Genomic DNA, 18179 nt, shown 5'->3' with positions numbered 1-18179 from the left:
GATAACTATTTAAAAGTTATCTAAATTCAAACATAAGCAACTGCCTTCTTTAAATGAACATTCCTCAAAAACCTTTTTTCCCTTGTATAAATCCTAGTGAAATTTAGTCAAACTTGTTATAGATCACAACCACCATCACAACTGCATTCCTAAGTAGAATTATAAAGCTTAAGACCACACTAATTTTTAAAAGATTTAACTCAAAATTCACCCCGGTATTTTATCTTGACTAGTTCGTTATCAAAACGTAAACCTTTTTACTAACATTTTTTCAAGTTTGTTTTTAGGTATAGACTCACTATAACTAGTTCTCTGCCTCATATTATTAAAGATGCCCTCAAGATGAACTGTCAGTTTAAAAAAAAACAAAAACAAAAACCTGAGTGTGGACAAGTTAACTAATAAAAGAACAGAAATGTCAAGAAAACTTACTCATTTTATAAAACTGCATAAATTTTTAAAGTTCTTTAAATTCCAGATCTGATTTTTAAAGAACACTTTGTAAACATGAATCTGGCATGTTTGATTTTCTTTTAACCAAACATTTTACTAAATCAGGTGTGTATAGGAACTGAGACAGAAATACAAAAAAGTTGACATGGTTCCAGAACCCAAGTGTTGTTTTTTTTTAAGTGAAAGCTAACTTAGTATATTAAGGCGAAAAAGTTGCCCTTGTTCCAGATACTGAGTTTTTAAATTGAAAGTTAATTAAGACAAAGACAGTAAGTATAATATACATAATTTTATTACAAAAATTTTTTTAAAAAACAAAATGCAACAGTCTAGAAAACCAAAAATTTACTATTGATTCTAATTCCTATGAGTTTGCTGTGCTACCATACACAATTCAAAAATTAAAGAAACCATTAAATATTTAGAAACATTTAACATCAGAAGCCTTAAAATCTAACTGTATGTAGTAGCCCCTCAAAAAGCTACAACCTGCATTTTTATAAAAGTATTTTCTCTACAAAGAATCTTAGCTATACAAAAATCTGTACAGTTTTTATACTGAAGCTAATATTGAGCTGCACTTGAATTCACATTCTTAGCAAAACAATTGCCTGAGAGCACACACACATACTCCACACATCATTATAGGATAGCCATTTATTCTTCATCTTCATCCTCTTCCTCCTCATCATCTTCCTCTTCTTCCTCCTCCTCATCTTCTGGTTCATTCTTCTTCTTTGAGCCTGTTGGCCTGCCAGGGCCCTTCTTTCCCACTTCACTTTTGCCCTTGGCACGGTATGCAGCAATATCCTGAAATATTGTCAAGAAAATAAAATCAGTATCCGGTGTCATTTCTCAACTGAAAACCACTACGTTGTAAACAATCTAAGATTATTGACCAATAACCCTGGTGACTATCTAAAAAATTGTTCAGTCTAACTCAGTTTCGAGAACATTTGTTCCCTCTAGGCTTTAGAAAGCTAATGATATAAAATGATAAGGTGGTATTAATCAATGTCAGTACTTTTCACTACCACCATCCATTTACTTAGCCCCGGACTACCACCCTTCAACTTCACATTTTAGAAATATCTACCTAAAATACACTTGGCCCTCCACATTTTCAAACTCAGAGGCCTATATAACCACAAAAACCACAAATTAGAGTCTATTTGCTCGAACCTACCAGTGCTACAAACACTGGTTTCAGTCTAAAGAAGGGAGATTTCTCAATTCGTTTGTGTTGCTTAAGTGTACAATTTTCACTAGGCCTGTTCAAAACACAGCTGACAGCCATACAAGGTTATCTACACTTCCCAGCTTTCTACACTTTATGCCTACTTCTAACATACTTGTTTAGAAAGTATCTACCTGATTTCAACCCTGGCTTTAAGAGGCATACCTTTTCATATTTCTCCTTTAGCTTAGCTGCTTTTTGTTCATAGGGTTGCTTATCTTTGGCCGACTGTTCAGACCACATTTCACCCAATTTCTTTGCAGTATCCCCAATGGATAAGCCAGGGTGTTCACTTTTGATCTTTGGGCGATGTTCAGAGCAAAACAGGAAGAAGGCAGATCTGAAAGGAAATAACAGAGTTAATAAACTGAGTGAAAAATCAAGGGGCAAACCGAGTGATTAAAAAAACAAGAACACTTACGGAGGCCTCTTAGGAGCATTGGGATCTTTCTTCTTTCCTTTCTTATCCCCTTTGGGAGGAACGTAATTTTTCATCTCCCGGTCGTAGCGAGCTTTGTCACTCTTGGCCATATCTTCAAACTTTGACTTTTCCTTTGCAGACATGGTCTGTGGGCAGAAAAGGAGCAGTAGAAACGCAGCAAAACTAAGCTGCACACATCCGAAAGGCCACGTTTCCCCTCGGTGACCAGCATTTTGCTTTAATCGTCTTCAACAAAAACCTCCGGGCTCCTGCCTAAACCTCTAAATAAAACATTCGGGCGAGTCGTCAGGCCAGGAGTCGCAGGTCCCCGGCCGGCCGTCCTCGCCCCACTCACACCTGAAAACCCTCGGCTCACGGCCGCCCCCCGGCTCACCTTCCATCTCTCCGAGCATTTCTTGGAGAATTCGGAAAAATTGACGGAAGAGTCGGGGTGCTTCTTCTTGTGCTCCTCCCGGCAAGTCTGCACGAAGAAGGCGTACGAGGACATCTTGCCCCGCGGCTTGTTGGGGTCTCCTTTACCCATGGTGACAGGCGGCGTCCACCTAGCCGGGGGACAGCCGGTGGGTGGGCGCCCGCGGGGCTCGGCTTCCCGCCCAAATCCGCGTCGGCTCGCGCCCCCCCCCTCGCGGGGGCGGCCGCCGGAGACCGGCTCCCCCGCCGGCCCAGCCGCCCCGGGCCGCGGCGACACCGCCCCCGCGCCCGACGCGGCAGTCCCGCTGGGGCCGCCTCACCCGCCACCGACCCCGTCCCCCCAGAGGCCGGAACCGCCGCCGCCCGGGCCCCGGCCCCCGGCCCCGGCGGAGGGAGGGAACGCCGCGGGCGTCCTCGAAACTCCTTTCCTGACAGAAATGTCCCCTGCCTTCCACGTCGCGAGCCCCACTCAGAGTTGTCGCCTCGCGACCGACATTAAAAAACTAGCGGAACCGAGCCCGGACGAGCTTCCCGCCCGCCCTCCACAGCCCGAGGCCCTCACCGGCCCGCACCCTGGGTTCCGCTCGCCGGGGCAAACGGCGAGAGCACAGCGCCAAGTCCGGCTGCGAGGGAAGGGGGACAGCAGGCCCACAAACCCCAGGGGTCGAAGGGGATTCTTGCCTGGTGGTAGGTGTTCCTCAGAGTCCCGCCGTGCGGCCGGGTGCGTCCGAGACACTTCCCTCGCTGGGCTCCGGCGTGAACTGGTTTATCCCTAACCCAATCCTCAGCCTCTTGTTTTGCAGAGTTCTCCGCGCCACGGCAACTTGACGAGCCGGACTACAGGCCACACCCCGCCTCTATGATTGGGTCTGGTGATTATTCAAACTATGGGAAGCCCCGCCCCCTCCCGTTGGAGGCTTCCTATTGGTCAGAATCTCGCCGGGTCCGTCCCTCCACCCCCAGCCTAGCAGGTTCGGTGGTTCGCCCAGGTCGTTAACTCCTAGACCCGTTAGAACCGGTCAGGGGAGGAATGTACTGCTCGATCCTGATTGGCGGCAAGGAGAGGGTTTGAAAAATGGCGGGCCTGGCGCTGACTGGCTAGGGCAGTAAACGAGGGGGAGTGGTTGGCCGGAAAAGGAAAGCCCCGCCAGATTTTAAAACACCGAGTCGCGAGCTTGGGGGTCGTTCTCAAGGGTTGGGGGCGGCGACTAGGTTTGCGTCGCTGAGGTAACAGAAGCAGTCGGCCCTGCCCCTGCTCCGACCAGTTTCCAGGTCCTGTTTCTCCTCCGCCTCGTCCAAAGAATAATAAATGGGGAAAGACCGAGGGGTTTGCCTTGCGGACCGGTCTCCGAGCTCCGCCCGTGGTGCTTGGGTTGGGGCGGAACCCAAGGAGGACAGGAGCTGGCGGAGAACCTGAGAAAGGGCGCGGGAGGGCAGCTGTTCCCGCTTCCCGAGGGGTGTTACAACCCCACCTAACCGGGAGGCTTTCTGCCGGCGGAGTTTCCCTCAGAAGGCCCCTCCCTCCCTTCCTTCCCCCTTTGTCTGGAGTGTCAAACACCGAGAGGTAAACAAGCGCGGCCTCCCCTGGCCCCACCCCACCGTCCTGGTCGGGATTCCCAGCTGCTGCCGCCGGGCTGGGACCCGCTCCACCGGCCGCGGCGTGGAGAGGAAGCCCTGGTGACCTCCCCACCTTGGGGTGGCCCAGCTATCACCTTATTATTCCCTGTCTTGTCCCTCCAATGTTTTTTAAAGTTTTCAATATCAAAGAGACTCCCATAAAAGCAATGTGGGTGATGCTCCCCACCCGCAGTTGCATACATTCGCCAATCCGCACCCAGCAGCGTTCTGCAGACTCCGCCAAGCCTATGTGACCTTCGTGTTAGCGGCGAGCGAGAGCGCACCCAGACTTCACTTAGTGCTTTCTAGCGTCACGCTGCTTTTTCCAAGGGGGAAGGAGTTTCGCTGACAGGATGCTATTTCTGCATTATATTTACTTTTGAAGGCTATTTTTTCGTGTTGGCCCGTATGTTGCGCTGATAGTTGGGTTTCAACAGATTTTAAATAGCCTTATTTTCTCGGTAGCTTTGCTGTCATTTGTTGGACTGTGTGCTTCTGCTTGGTTTGTAATTGATCATACTCAATAGAACTTCAGAACCAGCAGCTACTAATCTAGACGTACTAAGAATACTGGGTTGTTGTTGTTTTTTCATGTGTTTTCCTTGGAAATAGATATAAGTTGCACAACATTATCCATGTACTTAATGCTATGAATTTAAAAATATATTTTAAAGGTGTAATGCATTAGTGATCTGTTTACTGCTATTTAAATTCATGCAGTACGATTTATTTTGTCAAGTTGAATTTTTGAATGTTTTTATAGCACAACTGGAACTGACCTTATTTGAGAACAGGATCATTGCAGATGTAATTAGCTAAGATGAGGACATACTGAAGCTGGGTGGGCTCCTAATCTAATATGATTGGTGTCCTTAAAAACAGGGAAAATTTGGGCACAGATAACAATCATAGAGGTAAGGTGATGTGAAAAGACCCAAGAGAAGGTGGCCATATACAAGCTAAAGAGAAAGGCCTGGAATAGATCCTTCCCATGCAGCTGACAGAAGAAACCAACCCAGCCAACACCAATTTATATTCTTTACTCCATTATAGCAGAAAACAGGAAAACATTTCTATATTGAATCTACTTTTACCAATGATGCTAAAACTTCACTCTCATGCTGAACTTCCTGTCCTAGAAGTAACATTGAGTGTACCGTGAACTGATAAATGAAATAAGGTTTAAGTGTGATATAGACAGTTGTTGGTTATAGAGCAACCCTTTTCTTTTCTTTTTTTTTTTTTTGTACGTGCCCCTAGAGGTAACTGAACCCGGGACTCTGGTCCTCAGGCCAATGCTCCAACTGCTGAACCAAACCGGCCAGGGTGAGCAACCCTTTTTTAAAATAAAAATTATGTACAGAATCTGTTAGCACAAACAAAAAAAAGTCTAATCCCAAATGTAGTTCTGAAAAGATGGATTAAATATACAAGAAGCCTAGTTCACTATTATGAATTACTTGGGAGACTATTATAACTATCAGAAAACTGAAATGTCTTATAAAGAGGTAATACTAAAGATGTTTCTCATTGTTTCTAATCTTGTATGGTTCTAAATGGGAAAATAAGATTGTATTTCTAAAACTCAACTTCAGAACCATATCTTTTCAGGAACACATCAATTTACTCTATTCTCAAAATAATTTTCCAGATTTATTTTTATTAAAATGATGCATCTTTCTAAAAATGACAAAGAGGAAAGTGTTTACTATTTTTTTTTTTTTTTTTTTTTTTTTTTTAGTGTATAAATTACAGTCCAGCAAGGGCTTGTGGTTTTGATTGAGAAATTGTAAAATGACATTTGGGAAATAATCTCTAAAGTACCATTCAACTTAAGTGTATGATTCTGTAATTCTGTGAATGTGATCATAATGTGGGAAAATATATATTTTAACTTTTGTAATTATTAGGTGGCCAAGAGATTATAATTAAAAATTCAAAAGATAACTTGGATTCTAGGAAATTCTTTGGTTATGAATACCCATTAGTTGTGAGCCCTGTAACTTCAAAACAGTATTTGATGAAATAAAAGATTATAGCTACCCAAATGTAATAAACTATATAGACCACTTTAGGTACACAATATTGTTCAGTCATCTTAGTCTTCTAGGAACATGATCTTACTAGATAGAGTTTTCCCCCACTTAAATGATAATAATACAGCACTTTATTTGCCAAACTTTGCCTGAGTTCAGCATCTTACAAATTTTAACAACATAAATATTTAGCAATAAAATAATTACGAGTTAGGCTTGAAGCTGTTTCCAAAGTAGGTCCCTATCCTGTAGATATAAATAGCTATTCTGTAAACTAGAATTCATCCATAGCAGTGTCAACCTGGCAGGATTGTGTAGAAAGGATCTGGGTTTTGCTAGCTATTGAAATTCCTATCATTTATTCAGTCAGTTATCCTCAGAATTTGGACTTTTCATAATCTGAAAGAAAATAGCATTGTACATTTTTTGGTAACTGCCCCTCCCTCGCGCCACTACCCCCACCCCCACAGAGCAGTAAATAAGTTCTAAATAATTATTTCTTATTCATTTTTTTATTTATTGATTTTAGAGAGAGAGGAAGGGAGAGGGAGAGAGAGAGAGAAACACTGATGAGAGAGAACATCGACTGGCCGCCTCCTGCATGCCCCCCACTGAGGACCTGGCCCACATCCTAGGCATGTGCCCTGACCAGGAATGGAACCAGCGACTTCTTGGTGCATGGGTCAACGCTCAACCACTGAGCCACACCGGCCGGGCTTATTCTTTATTGATTAACTCATATAGTTAGCCAAAATATAGTATACTTTACATAAGATTAGTTGCATACAAATAAGTATTGTTCTCTCCAGTTGCATGATGTAAAAAACTGAAACCATTACTCTGCACACATGTTAGCTTCTCAAAGATGATTCTTAATGTAACTTTTTCAAGTTGTTTTAAAGGCAGTGAGAGGAGAAGGATAAGTATACTGAAGTATTATCAAACAGGCACATCCACTTACTGTACAGGGAGATCACTGGTTCTGAGGCCTAACTGCATACTCACTTCAGAGATTCAATTTAGTGACATAGTTAAACAATGTATTTTTGAAGAAATGAAAATTCAGGTTAAGAAAAAACAAAATAATTCCACTGCTAGCATTTTCAATGAAAAAAAAGTGGTAAGCAAAGTTACTTGGTTTTTCTTTAAAAAAAAAAAAGCTGTTAACTACTTTTTTTGAATCATTATGAATTAAATGGCAACCCAAAAATGTTATTTACTTTCCTAAAGCCTCCATTGCTACAATGGGGGGGGGGGGGAGTGCAGATTGAAAATTTTATGTTTTTAAATACATTGGAGACCTGTTGAAGCAATCAAAATAATTCAAACTAAAATTTCAGACAGTGAAGAGTTCTTCATAGGTATGCTGATGATTTTGGGGAACAATCTAGATTTTAGACGTGGAACTGAGAATCAATCTGATTACACCCAGGTATAAGGATTTTTATTTACAAAGGAAAAGAGAATCTAGTAAGTTTTTGGCAATTGTGTGGGGTTAACACAACCAATTGGAAACTAGAGAACACCTAAATGTACATAATGATCTATTTCCCACACAGGCTGAATTCTCAGGTGGTATGGGAGGCTAGAGAATTGTGTCAAAAGCTTCTAAAAGACAAAGTGAAATCTCCTAGCGTTTCATGGTACTTTGTGGACAAAAGTCTGGCCTGAGTGAGAAGGTCTGCCAAAAACACATCACTGGTCTCTTCCTGAAGATATTTGCTATATTTTGAAGCTGTGTAGACAGAAATGTGGAGAGACAAGCTCAAAACTCCCAAAGAGCAGAAATGAATCTTCTCAGGGATAAGGAGACAGACACAGACAACACTATGGTAAAGGCCTGGGTTGGGGCAGAGGGTGGGTGGAGGAGGGGAAATGGGGGAAATCTGTAATACTGTCAGCAATTAAAAGAAAATTGAAAGTTAAAGAAGCCCATGTGACAATGTCTGAGAAATAGGAATGAGCCAGAGGTGAACAACATCATACTAAAACTTAATAACCCAGCCTGGATACATACAGCTTAATTTCTCACTGGATTGAGATAATCAGCCCCTTATCCTTCAAGGTTGATTCTGCCTAACAGGGGAAAGATCAAATCCTATCTAGTAGAAGAGATCATCTGGAATATATCATAATGAAAAATTTTAAAACTAAAGACAGAAAATCTTAGGAACCAGAAGTAGATGACACAGTAATCTTTAAAAAGCAACAGTAAGTCTGAATGCTGACTCTTCAACAGAGTGAGGAAATCCAGAAGACAATAGAATGACATTTTTAAATTACTGAAGAAAAAAAATGCTAACCTTAAGTTCTATATCCAGGGAAAAAGTTTTCAAGAATTAAGGCAAAATACAGATGTTTTCGGAAAAACAAAAGCTGAGAGAATTTATTGCTTAAGGAAAATGGTCCTAAATCCTCAGGAGGAGAAAAAGAGCACAGGGTGAGTATGTAAATTTTAATAGTATTATTTGTTTAAAGCAGCAATAATAATAATGTTCTGTGAGTTTTTATAATGTAGGAATAGAATATATAACAACTGCACAAAAGATAAGAGGGGTAAGTAGAGTTAAATTGTTTTAAGGGTCTTTCATTATTTAGAAAGTGATAAAAGTAGTAATTTGTATTAAGCTGTAATATGTCTAGCATGCTATACTTCGGGGTGCTAGTTACATAGTTCTATTACGTATTCATATACATACATACATATATACATACATACCTATGTAGATATATGCATGTGCAAAAATTCATCTCCTTATGCCAGGTCTTAAATTTGTCTCTGAAAATTCGTATAACATCACTAATCATTAGGGAAATGCAAATTAAAAAAACTACAATAAGATACCATTTTTTGCCCACTAGGATGGCTATAATCAGAAAGAAAATAGCAAGTATTGTTGAAGATGTGCTAAAATTGGAACACATACATCACTAGTGGGAATGTAAAATGATGGTTACTATAGAAAACAGTTTGGTAGTTTCTCAAAATTTAAACATACATTTACCTAGAGATCCCACTCCTAGGCATCTACCCAAGAGAAATAAAAACCTAGGTACACACACACACCCAAAAACTTGTATGCTGTTGTTTTTTTTAAGGCAATGACTTTTTTTTCACTTGAAGAACAGTGCACTCAAAATAGTCAAGAACATTTTAGATGTTAACAATATGAAAATAAAGGAATCATTTGATAGAAAGTGAATACAACTAATCTATTTTAGGAAATAGTAGTTAAGAGTGTCAGAAGGTCTTGAATTGTATTAGCATTGTGATTTGGCTCATATTTAGCTGAATATTGCTTTCATACAATAGGCAAATAATTCTTTTGTAAATATTTTAATCTATTTTTTGTGTTTCCAATTAAATTTGTGATATATGAATACTGTGCTGATTTTATATCTAGCCAATGACAGTTTCAAGTTTGTTAATGACTGAAAGCTGCAAATTCTGGTGTAAATACTCATAAATATAAAGGTGATATATTTACAACTTTATTCCCTAAATAATTTTGTTACAATGCTTAATAGTTTGATTATATTTAAAAATCTGTTCACAAACAATATGAGATTTTCAAATATCTAAATTTAAAACCCAGAATTCTATTAGACTAAAAAATACACTTATACATAGTTGAAGATTAGACTAATAAATTAAGAAAAAGAAGTATTTACACCTTGTAGGACAAGCTGAAAGATTTAAGGGCAGTAAAAATTGAAGCAGTGATCTTACTTTGTTAAAAACTTCAACAGAAATTCTAGGAATTTCTGAAACCAATTCTCTGGACAATAATTCTATCCATATACAGACACAACAGAATTCTATCTATTCAGTAATCTCTAAGCCTATCTCATTCCCACTTTTTTAGTTTTGGGGGGGAAGGGGAGAGGGGGCATTGTCTTTAGGATCTTGGGAATGGAGTACAGGTAGCCCTAGAATCAGTCTTCTCTCCCTGCTGACTATGAGATAAAAAACAAGTCTATTTTCAATATCCTAAAACAGAAGTCAATGAAATAACTCCATAAAATGTAAAATAGTTAATGTAGACACAATTTAACTAAAATAATCTGTATTTCTCAAGCCTTTCTCCTACATAAGGTTCCTGACATCCCACTATGAAGATTCTGGATTCATCTTCAGGTTCTTTATCTTTTTTTTAAATATGTTTTTGATTTTTAGAGGGAGAAAGAAACATCAATTGGTTGCCTCTTGTATGCACCTGACCAGGGATCAAACTCACATCCTGGGCATGTGCCCTGCCTGGGGACCCAGCTGGTGACCTTTCAGTGCACAGGTCAACACTCAACCAATTGAGCCACACTGGCCAGCGCTCCAGGTTCTAATATAAACTATTATCTTCCAGTGCTGCTTCTCACCCTGCATACCCCTCTCACCACTGCAGCATCCTAAAATATAATAATTTCATAAAAAGATTTAATCCTACAGACCTCCAACATGTCTATATTATGTTTGAAGCAAGTGAGAAAAAGACACTGAAAAATATACATGCTGTTTTATGACAAAAGATATGAGCAAAGGAGAAAGAAGGCGTTAGGCATGAAAGGTAGGGAAGTGATAGTGATAAGCAGTAATGAGGGAGGATTATGGGGCAGATTGCACAACATGACAAGTATATGGAGCTGGACATTAGATTTTATAAATTGTATTAATGCCATTTGCATTTAACAATAAAGTATGAAACAATACCATTTATTTAACAAACAATGTCCACTTTGTGCCAGGCACTGCTCCAAGTGCTCTAAAAATAATCCATTTAATCCTCCTAACAATGCTAATGCTTTTTTTCTTTCTTTCTTTCTTTCTTTCTTTCTTTCTTTCTTTCTTTCTTTCTTTTTTTTTTTTGTGGTACATGCCCCTAGCTGGAACCGAACCCAGGACTCTCTGGTCCGCAGGCCGACACTCAACCGCTGAGCCAAACTGGCCAGAGTGAGATAGATATACCTTTTCATATTATATAGTAAATCACTGAAGCAAAGAGAATAAATTACCTGCCCATGGTCATATTGGGTATTTCAGAGGGAATGTTATTACCTCTATTATTGGGGGAATCCTTACAGAAGGGCTGGAGGAGCAAAAAGGGGTAGGAAAAGTATTGCTATCCAGAGGTAACTACAAGAAGAGTTACCATCCTAGCACTGGGGAAACAAAAGAGAAAGTAGTATTATCCAAAACCCACAAATACTGTGCTTCTCGGGCTTTTGGAACATAGCTGTCGCATGATTAGAACTATCTATTCTCTGCTTTGCAGGAAGCCAGTTGACTTCTTCCGCCCCCCCCCCCCCAACTGCTAGAGCTAGAGTTGAAAAGTACAGTGCTGCTGAGGCTGCTGGAGCCTGAAGAAGAAAAGTGCCTTCTATCCTCCTCTTTCCTTTTAATCTCCCATTAGCAGAACTGAACATGAGACTAACTAGCAAGTGAGTCTGGAAAATGTTTTTTGGATCCCAGTACTCTTGCAATACAGAGGAGAGAGTAGAACGAGAAAGGAGCTGAGAGACAACAGACAAATAACCAGCACAGTCTAACAACCAGCAAGTGGCAGAGTTTAATTCTCTAGCATCTGGCTCCTGAGTCCATGCTCTTAACTATTATGGACGATGCTATGACACTATGACATACTATAACAAGAGTATTTCAAACATTTAAAAATTAATGTCTCATCGTAAATGTGGTAAATAGCTGTAAAAAAAAAAAAATGTAGGAATTGTATTCATTGAATATTTAGGAAGTTCCTACTTTGTGCTAGGCACTGTTCACTGGAAATACAATAATGGGGAGATTTAAAAAGAGAGAAGAGCCCTGGCCAGTTTGGCTCAGCGGTTAGAGCGTTGGCCTGCGGTCCACAGAAACCCGCGTTCGGTTCCTGCTAGGGGCATGTGCCTTGGTTGCAGTTTGTACCCAGCCCTGGTTGGGTCATGCGGGTGGCAGCCACTCGATGTGTCCCTTTCGTGTCGATGTTTCTCTCTCTCTCCCCCCCTCCCTCCCACTCTATCTGAACAAAAAATGTAAAAATGTCCTAGGGTGAGGATAAAAAAAAAAGAGAGAGAGGAGACCTTTCTTTCTTCCTGTTTCAATTGAACAAAATTGCCTAGGAAGGATTCAAACTGGCGGCTTGGCTTGAATCATGTGCCCACCCATTGAACTGACACTGTAGCTGAGGGATGGGTATGTGGAAATAACCTAGTGGAAATGCCCACTATAATCTTGAGAAAAGAATTTGAGTGCAGGTAGTTTATCTGGAGGATTCAGGAAACACCTGTAGGAGGTGGGGAAGTGAGACAAAGAAGGAAAGGCAGTAAATAAAGAGTGCCTTACCAAGCCAGCTACCACTAGCAATGACTGAAGCATAAGCCTACAGGAAAATTCAGGCAAATTGTATGAAATACGTGCCTCAAAGTTATCCCATGTGAGGGGCAAAAGAGCTAGGGATATCTATATAACATTGCATAAGGGATGCTGAGATGGAAGGTTGATAGTTCTCAAGCACTTCCAAGTTGCTCTGACTACACTGGCATATGACTTTCTTTCACTCTTGGCAGAGACTCCAGGCAAAGGGATGCAGATGCTGGCAGCTGAAAATTTGCCCCAGAACATTAAAGTGGTAAAAGCCAGAGAGGTAGAAGCAGGGATCTAGAGGGCCTCCTATTTATTTATCAGATAAAAATTTCTTATGTACAGAATTGTTATGATTTCTAAATATGTTCCTGCCTGTGAAAGAGTTTTATAAAGTATAAAGAGTCATTGTTTAGAAGTTTCTTGAAGGCAGGAAATGTATATCATGTTTTATATCTCTCATGGGACCTAGTACAGTGCTATACTAATGTAATTGGCTCAAATATTTACTGAGTGAGTTTGTTAATTTAATACCTGAACATATTTTCTAGGTTTACAAAAATGGAATTCTTTTTTTATTATTATTTTTTATCTTCACCCGAGGACATTTTTCCATTTTTTTATTCAGATAGAGTGGGAGAGAGAGAGAGGAAGAGAGAGGTGAAAGGGACACATCGAGTGGCTGCCACCCGCACAACCAACCAGGGCCGGGGACAAACTGCAACCGAGGTACGTGCCCTTAGCGGGAACCGAACCCAGGTCTCTCTGGACTGCAGGCCGATGCTCTAACCACTGAGCAAAACCAGCCAGGGCTGGAATTATTTTTGTACTTTCATTAAAATCAATAACTCATTTCTGTTGACTTCTGAAATAATTTTTCATCTGTTTCAAGGATTTTAAGTAGCATGGTCTTGTTCTATTCTATCATATTTCTTAAATCTAGACCATTGTGGCCCTGGCTGATTTGGCTCAGTGGTTGGAGCAACGGCCTGCAGACCAGAGAGTCCCGGGTTCGTTCCCACTAGGGGCACATACCAAAAAAAAAAAAAAAAAATCTAGACCAGTGTGTAAATGTAACAAAGAAGGAACTCTTACCCTTTGCAACAGCATAGATGGACCTGGAGATTATTATGCTAAAAAAAATAAGCCAGTCAGAGAAAGACAAATACCACATGATCCCACCTATATGTGGTATCTAATGAACAAAATAAACTGATGAAAAAGAAAAAGGACTAGAGGCATAGATACATGTAACAGACTGACAGATCTCAGAGGGGAAGAGAATGTGTGGTGGGGAGAGGGATTGAAGAGATTAGCCAAAGAACACACATGCATATATGCATAGCCCAAGGACACAGACAACAGTGTGGTGAAGGTGGTGTGGGACTGGGTGGAGGGAGGCAAAGTGGGTAGAATGGTGGACATCTATAATAGTGTCAACAACAACAACAAATCTAGACCATTGTAGATAACTGTTAATTGTTTAGCCAATAATCATTCTCTCCTTCCTTCTTACTGTAAAAAATACCTTGATTATAAATAACTTACTGATAAATTATTGCTGGTTCAAACCAATTGTGAGAATGCTGCCCTGAGTAGCATGAGGGAAAAGCAAGAAAATCATAGAGGCCAACCCTGACATTGTTGAACTACAGAAGCAATACCAGGAGCCATCTTCCCTCAGCTTTCTTACTATGTCAGAAAAATAAACTCCTAATAATACTGTTAAACAAGTACTCTGTTCTATGTAGTCAGTGATTCATAACTTTTTAAATAGCATTTTTCTCCTTTTCAATAGCAATGCCAAGACAAGGCACTTTAATTTTGGAATAAATTATTTAAGACAGTAACTCATCAGAAAACCCAGACAAACAGTGTTTGGCCACACTAGTTTTAATCCTTCTGAACTTCCCTCTAAGGAAAGATCACAGTGTTCCCCACAGCTCTCTACCTGTGCTCTCCCCTTCAATATTTACTTTGATATTTTAAAATGTCTAAAGAATCTTAGTAGGGCTCTATCACCGAAAAAGTTGTAGTGAGATGATGGTACAAGTTACTTGAATCTCTCTGCTATAGTTTGGCCTTTCTGAGAGATGATCACAACCCTGAAGGTGGAATATATCCATCCTGTCCATATGTTCTCATTTTTACCATTTAAGGAAAATATATCCATAAACAGGGTAGTAGTATTCTGTTTTCACACTTTAAGCCAGCATTATCTAATGTCAGCCACGTGTATAGTTTTAAATGTTCTAGTAGCCACATTAAAAAAATGAAGTAAATTATATTTTGTTATATTTTATTTAAACCAAATTATAAAGTATATTTCAACATATAATCAGTATAAAAATTGTTAATAAGCTATTCAATATTCTGTTTTTAAATTTCTGCTACTAAGTCTTTGAAATCTCACTAGTAGTTTATACTTACAGCACATCTCAATTCCAATGCTGAATTTAGATTTCATAAAGTTTAAGTTGAAAAAATAGATTCATATACCCAGGTTGTTTGAAACATACTTAAAAGTTTTTCAATAACTGAAATTCGTTTCTAAAATTTAAAATAATTAACATTACATTAACAATTCCACTTTTCAGTCACAATGACCATATTTCAGGTGTTCAATAGCTACATGTACCTAGCGGACACCCTGTTTTTGGACAGTGAAGATCGAAAAGATAACACAAGACACTTACCATTTCACATCTTTCTTTTGTCTACTCAATTTATGTAATATTTTAATTCTTTTGTTTTCCTTTACCATATCCTAGAACGGAAGTCCACAGATGGACTTGGGTGGCTTTGAATTTTAGGGCAGATGACATTTTATATTTTTAAAAAATCATCGATCAATAAATTTACTCAGGAATTTTAAATGATTTAAAAAACCTATTGCTTTGTATTTTTTTTAAACAATGGAATTGTTAAACAAGGTATATTTACTGATAAGAACATGTAACTAGCAATAGTGCAGGTTTCCTATTAGCCACTCCTCCTCCTGCCCAGCCCTCCACAAGCACGCTCCCCAAGCACGCACTGTGCATGTACACACATACACATACACACGCACACGCCAACGGCGTGCAACAACCCCGGAAACGCGGTTTATTTATCCCCAGTGGAAACTTCCCGAAGTACACTCTAATTCGGTAATGGTAGGGTTCCACGTTCCCTTTTAATAAAATATATTAGACTCCGCCCTCTCCTGGTTCATTCCTGGAGGAATGAAAAAGATTGGAGGTGGCGGCGAACACAAGGCCTGTCACCGTCAACTAGTGAGTAGCTCCACCTCAGGAAGCGGCAGACTTTGTGAGCCCAAGAATAAAACGTGTTCCTTCCAGAAAAATATGCTAAAGATTTCGCAACGGCCTTCGGTCGAGGCATTTGTGAGGAGACCGTCACCGGAGAGATGACGGGCCGGGCATTTTCCCTGAAGCAGACGCTCTTATTAAGTCGCGTCAATGAATGAAGCTGCTCTTCCGCCGCGGTGTTGACTGCGGGACCTCCAGAACCCGAAAAGCGCCAACCCGCCTGAGTTCTCTTTGGTTCTGGTTTCCCATAACAACGTAGTCACACCAAAAACTCTTATCAAAAATAGGATAACGGCCCCGAAACTTTTATTTCCAGCACCCTCACTTCCCTCCTACTCCTGCCCCCCTCGTTTTGCGCTTAGCTTCCGGAGTTGAGTGACCGTCGTCGTTTAGAATGCCAACTCCGCAAAATTCCAGGAGCTAACCAACCAACCAACCAACGTCCCGGGAGAGATAAACGAGAAAACGTAGCAAACCCCAACAACACGCCCCTGTTTTTCCCAAGCTTTTAAAAAAAAAAAAAAACAGCCCGGCCCATCGTAGCGCAATGCATGCTAGGATAAGTAGTTCCCCCAACCGGCGAGGCGCGGGGTCAGAACAGAGTTTAGATTGACTCCCCAGAAGAGTACTACAATTCCCGTCTTGCCTTGCGGTGGAATGGAAGGGGCGGGACGGGAGAGGGCTCACTGCGCTTGCGCAGGTCCAGGGGCCGGAGGGAGGCGGAGACGCAGCGGTCCAACTGCTGAAGAGTCTCCATGTGACTGAGAGCTGGGTCCCAGCTCCAGGCGCCGCCCGACTTTGGTCCTCGACCCCAAGCTCTGGACAGTGTCCCGGAGCCAGTAGACAGCAGGACGCGGAGGACGCTTGGTGTTTGGCCGGGCCGCCAGAGGACTTGGGGTGCGGAGTGAATTGCCGCCTCTGGGGCAGGTGCCTAGGGACCCAGCCAAGACCCCGGAGTCTCCAGACGAGGCGGAGCGGCGAGGCGAGCGGGGATTTCTGTCAGTGCCGGCGTCCCCGAGCGCGGAGTCATGAACGGCTTCACGCCTGAGGAGATAAGCCGCGGAGGGGACGCGGCCGCTGCAGTGGCCGCGGTGGTCGCTGCCGCTGCCGCCGCCGCTTCGGCCGGGAACGGGGCCGGGACGGGTACAGGAACGGAGGTGCCCGGCGCCGGGGCAGTCTCGGCGGCTGGGCCCCCAGGAGCGGCCGGGCCGGGACCCGGGCAACTGTGCTGTCTGCGGGAGGACGGTGAGCGGTGCGGCCGGGCGGCAGGCAACGCCAGTTTCAGCAAGAGAATCCAGAAGAGCATCTCCCAGAAGAAGGTGAAGATTGAGCTGGATAAGAGCGTAAGTGACGGCAGGACGGCCCAGCCCTGCCCGCCCCCTTGGGGCTCCGGGAGCCGTTCAGCAGGGGTTGTTGGGCCGGAGGTTCGGGGCTCCCCCAGACCTATCAGCAGTGCAAATCCATTGTGGGGACTCCGGTGGGAAGGAAACAAAGTCGCAGCAACTCTGACTGCCACCCCAACAGACACACACTTGCACGCTGCGCTTCCTCTCTCCCGCAACCCCCCACGCCCCGCCCCCCGCGCCCTTCCCGCTCCGTCTTCTCCCTTCCCCCTTCGCCGAGACCAGGAAACGAAACAAAGGGAACAAGCGCACAGAGGGAGGGCCTGGAGTAGTTTTCTTGTCGCCCGGCAGCTCCTTCTGGAATGGAGGCGCCTTCTTTGTTTTGGTGCCCAAGCTGGCGTCTGGCCTCAGGGAGTAGCTTCCCTGGTCTCGGGAAAGTGGAATCCTGCAAAGACCTGACATCGCAGTCAAGAAAGATCCCGTTCCTCATTCCCCAGTGTACGGGATGAGAGGGAAGCCGAGCTGCCCCTCCGCCTTGCAGGGACCCGGGGTTGTGAACGGTGGCGCCGCTGTCAGCATCTAGGGCAGCTCGCCGAACGTGGGGAGCACGTAGTCTCTGCGGCTTTGCCATCCGTTGGGCAGCCATCAGGTTTTCTTTTTCTGTCCTTTTTGCACGTCTGTCCTTTTGACCATCTATGAGACTTTTAGAAACAACCATTGCCACTTTCCGGAGCTCTGGCAGGTGGTAAAATTAATAACAAGATGTCAGAATCTAGCACGAGTCCTGCTTAATTTTAACTTGCAAGAAGTAACTGTTACTGTATGCAGCCAGTATTTCAAAAGTTACTGTGCAGCTCCCAATACTACACGTAATTAACATTTCGGAAGATTTGTGATACTTTCTGCTTGTTTCAGCAGTTCTTCAGTCACGTTCATGAGAAACTTTTTAGGTACACCTGAGTAATTTCGCATTGCTTTGT

At 42.3% G+C, this 18179-nt stretch overlaps 2 protein-coding genes and 1 long non-coding RNA gene across 5 annotated transcripts in view; 2 read left to right on the top strand and 1 right to left on the bottom strand.

Annotated features, from left to right (window-relative positions):
* Positions 1 to 729: 729 nt before the first annotated feature.
* HMGB2 (high mobility group box 2) lies at positions 730 to 3362 on the bottom strand. Its single transcript, XM_036241484.1, has 5 exons — positions 3225 to 3362; positions 2506 to 2674; positions 2112 to 2257; positions 1856 to 2030; positions 730 to 1263 (listed from the first exon to the last, which is right to left on the bottom strand). Exons 2-5 carry the CDS (start codon positions 2653 to 2655, stop codon positions 1111 to 1113), a joined length of 624 nt encoding a protein of 207 aa, XP_036097377.1. The 5' UTR covers positions 2656 to 2674; positions 3225 to 3362; the 3' UTR covers positions 730 to 1110.
* Positions 3363 to 5435: 2073 nt separating this feature from the next.
* Positions 5436 to 11525, top strand: LOC118643723. The gene is made up of 5 exons (XR_004962036.1): positions 5436 to 5486; positions 7537 to 7666; positions 7756 to 8028; positions 8518 to 8636; positions 11464 to 11525. It is a non-coding gene; the product is annotated as an uncharacterized LOC118643723 (long non-coding RNA).
* A 5049-nt stretch (positions 11526 to 16574) lies between these two features.
* Positions 16575 to 18179, top strand: part of SAP30 (Sin3A associated protein 30) — a 73490-nt gene continuing 71885 nt past the window's right edge. For all 3 annotated transcript variants that reach the window (XR_004962034.1, XR_004962035.1, XM_036282102.1), the window contains exon 1: positions 16575 to 17199. Coding sequence is in view for 1 of the 3 variants with exons in the window: in XM_036282102.1 (XP_036137995.1) it covers positions 16885 to 17199 (315 nt within the window). In the remaining 2 variants the exon portion in view is untranslated. The remainder of the gene's footprint in view (positions 17200 to 18179) is intronic.

Source organism: Molossus molossus, unplaced genomic scaffold (assembly GCF_014108415.1).
Source record: "Molossus molossus isolate mMolMol1 unplaced genomic scaffold, mMolMol1.p scaffold_m16_p_4, whole genome shotgun sequence".
Lineage (NCBI taxonomy): Eukaryota > Metazoa > Chordata > Mammalia > Chiroptera > Molossidae > Molossus > Molossus molossus.
Note: the sequence above shows the minus strand (reverse complement) of the source record. Positions and strands in the feature narration are given on the sequence as shown.

What these genes read in the sequence shown, in the direction of transcription:
- HMGB2 (XM_036241484.1), bottom strand. Translation starts at nt 2,655, where the DNA reads ATGGGTAAAGGAGACCCCAACAAGCCGCGGGGCAAGATGTCCTCGTAC. An exon ending in AATGCTCCTAAGAGGCCTCC is followed by an intron (nt 2,031 to 2,111) that starts GTAAGTGTTCTT and finishes ATTTCCTTTCAG; the next exon opens with ATCTGCCTTCTTCCTGTTTT. An exon ending in TAAAGGAGAAATATGAAAAG is followed by an intron (nt 1,264 to 1,855) that starts GTATGCCTCTTA and finishes ACAATATTTCAG; the next exon opens with GATATTGCTGCATACCGTGC.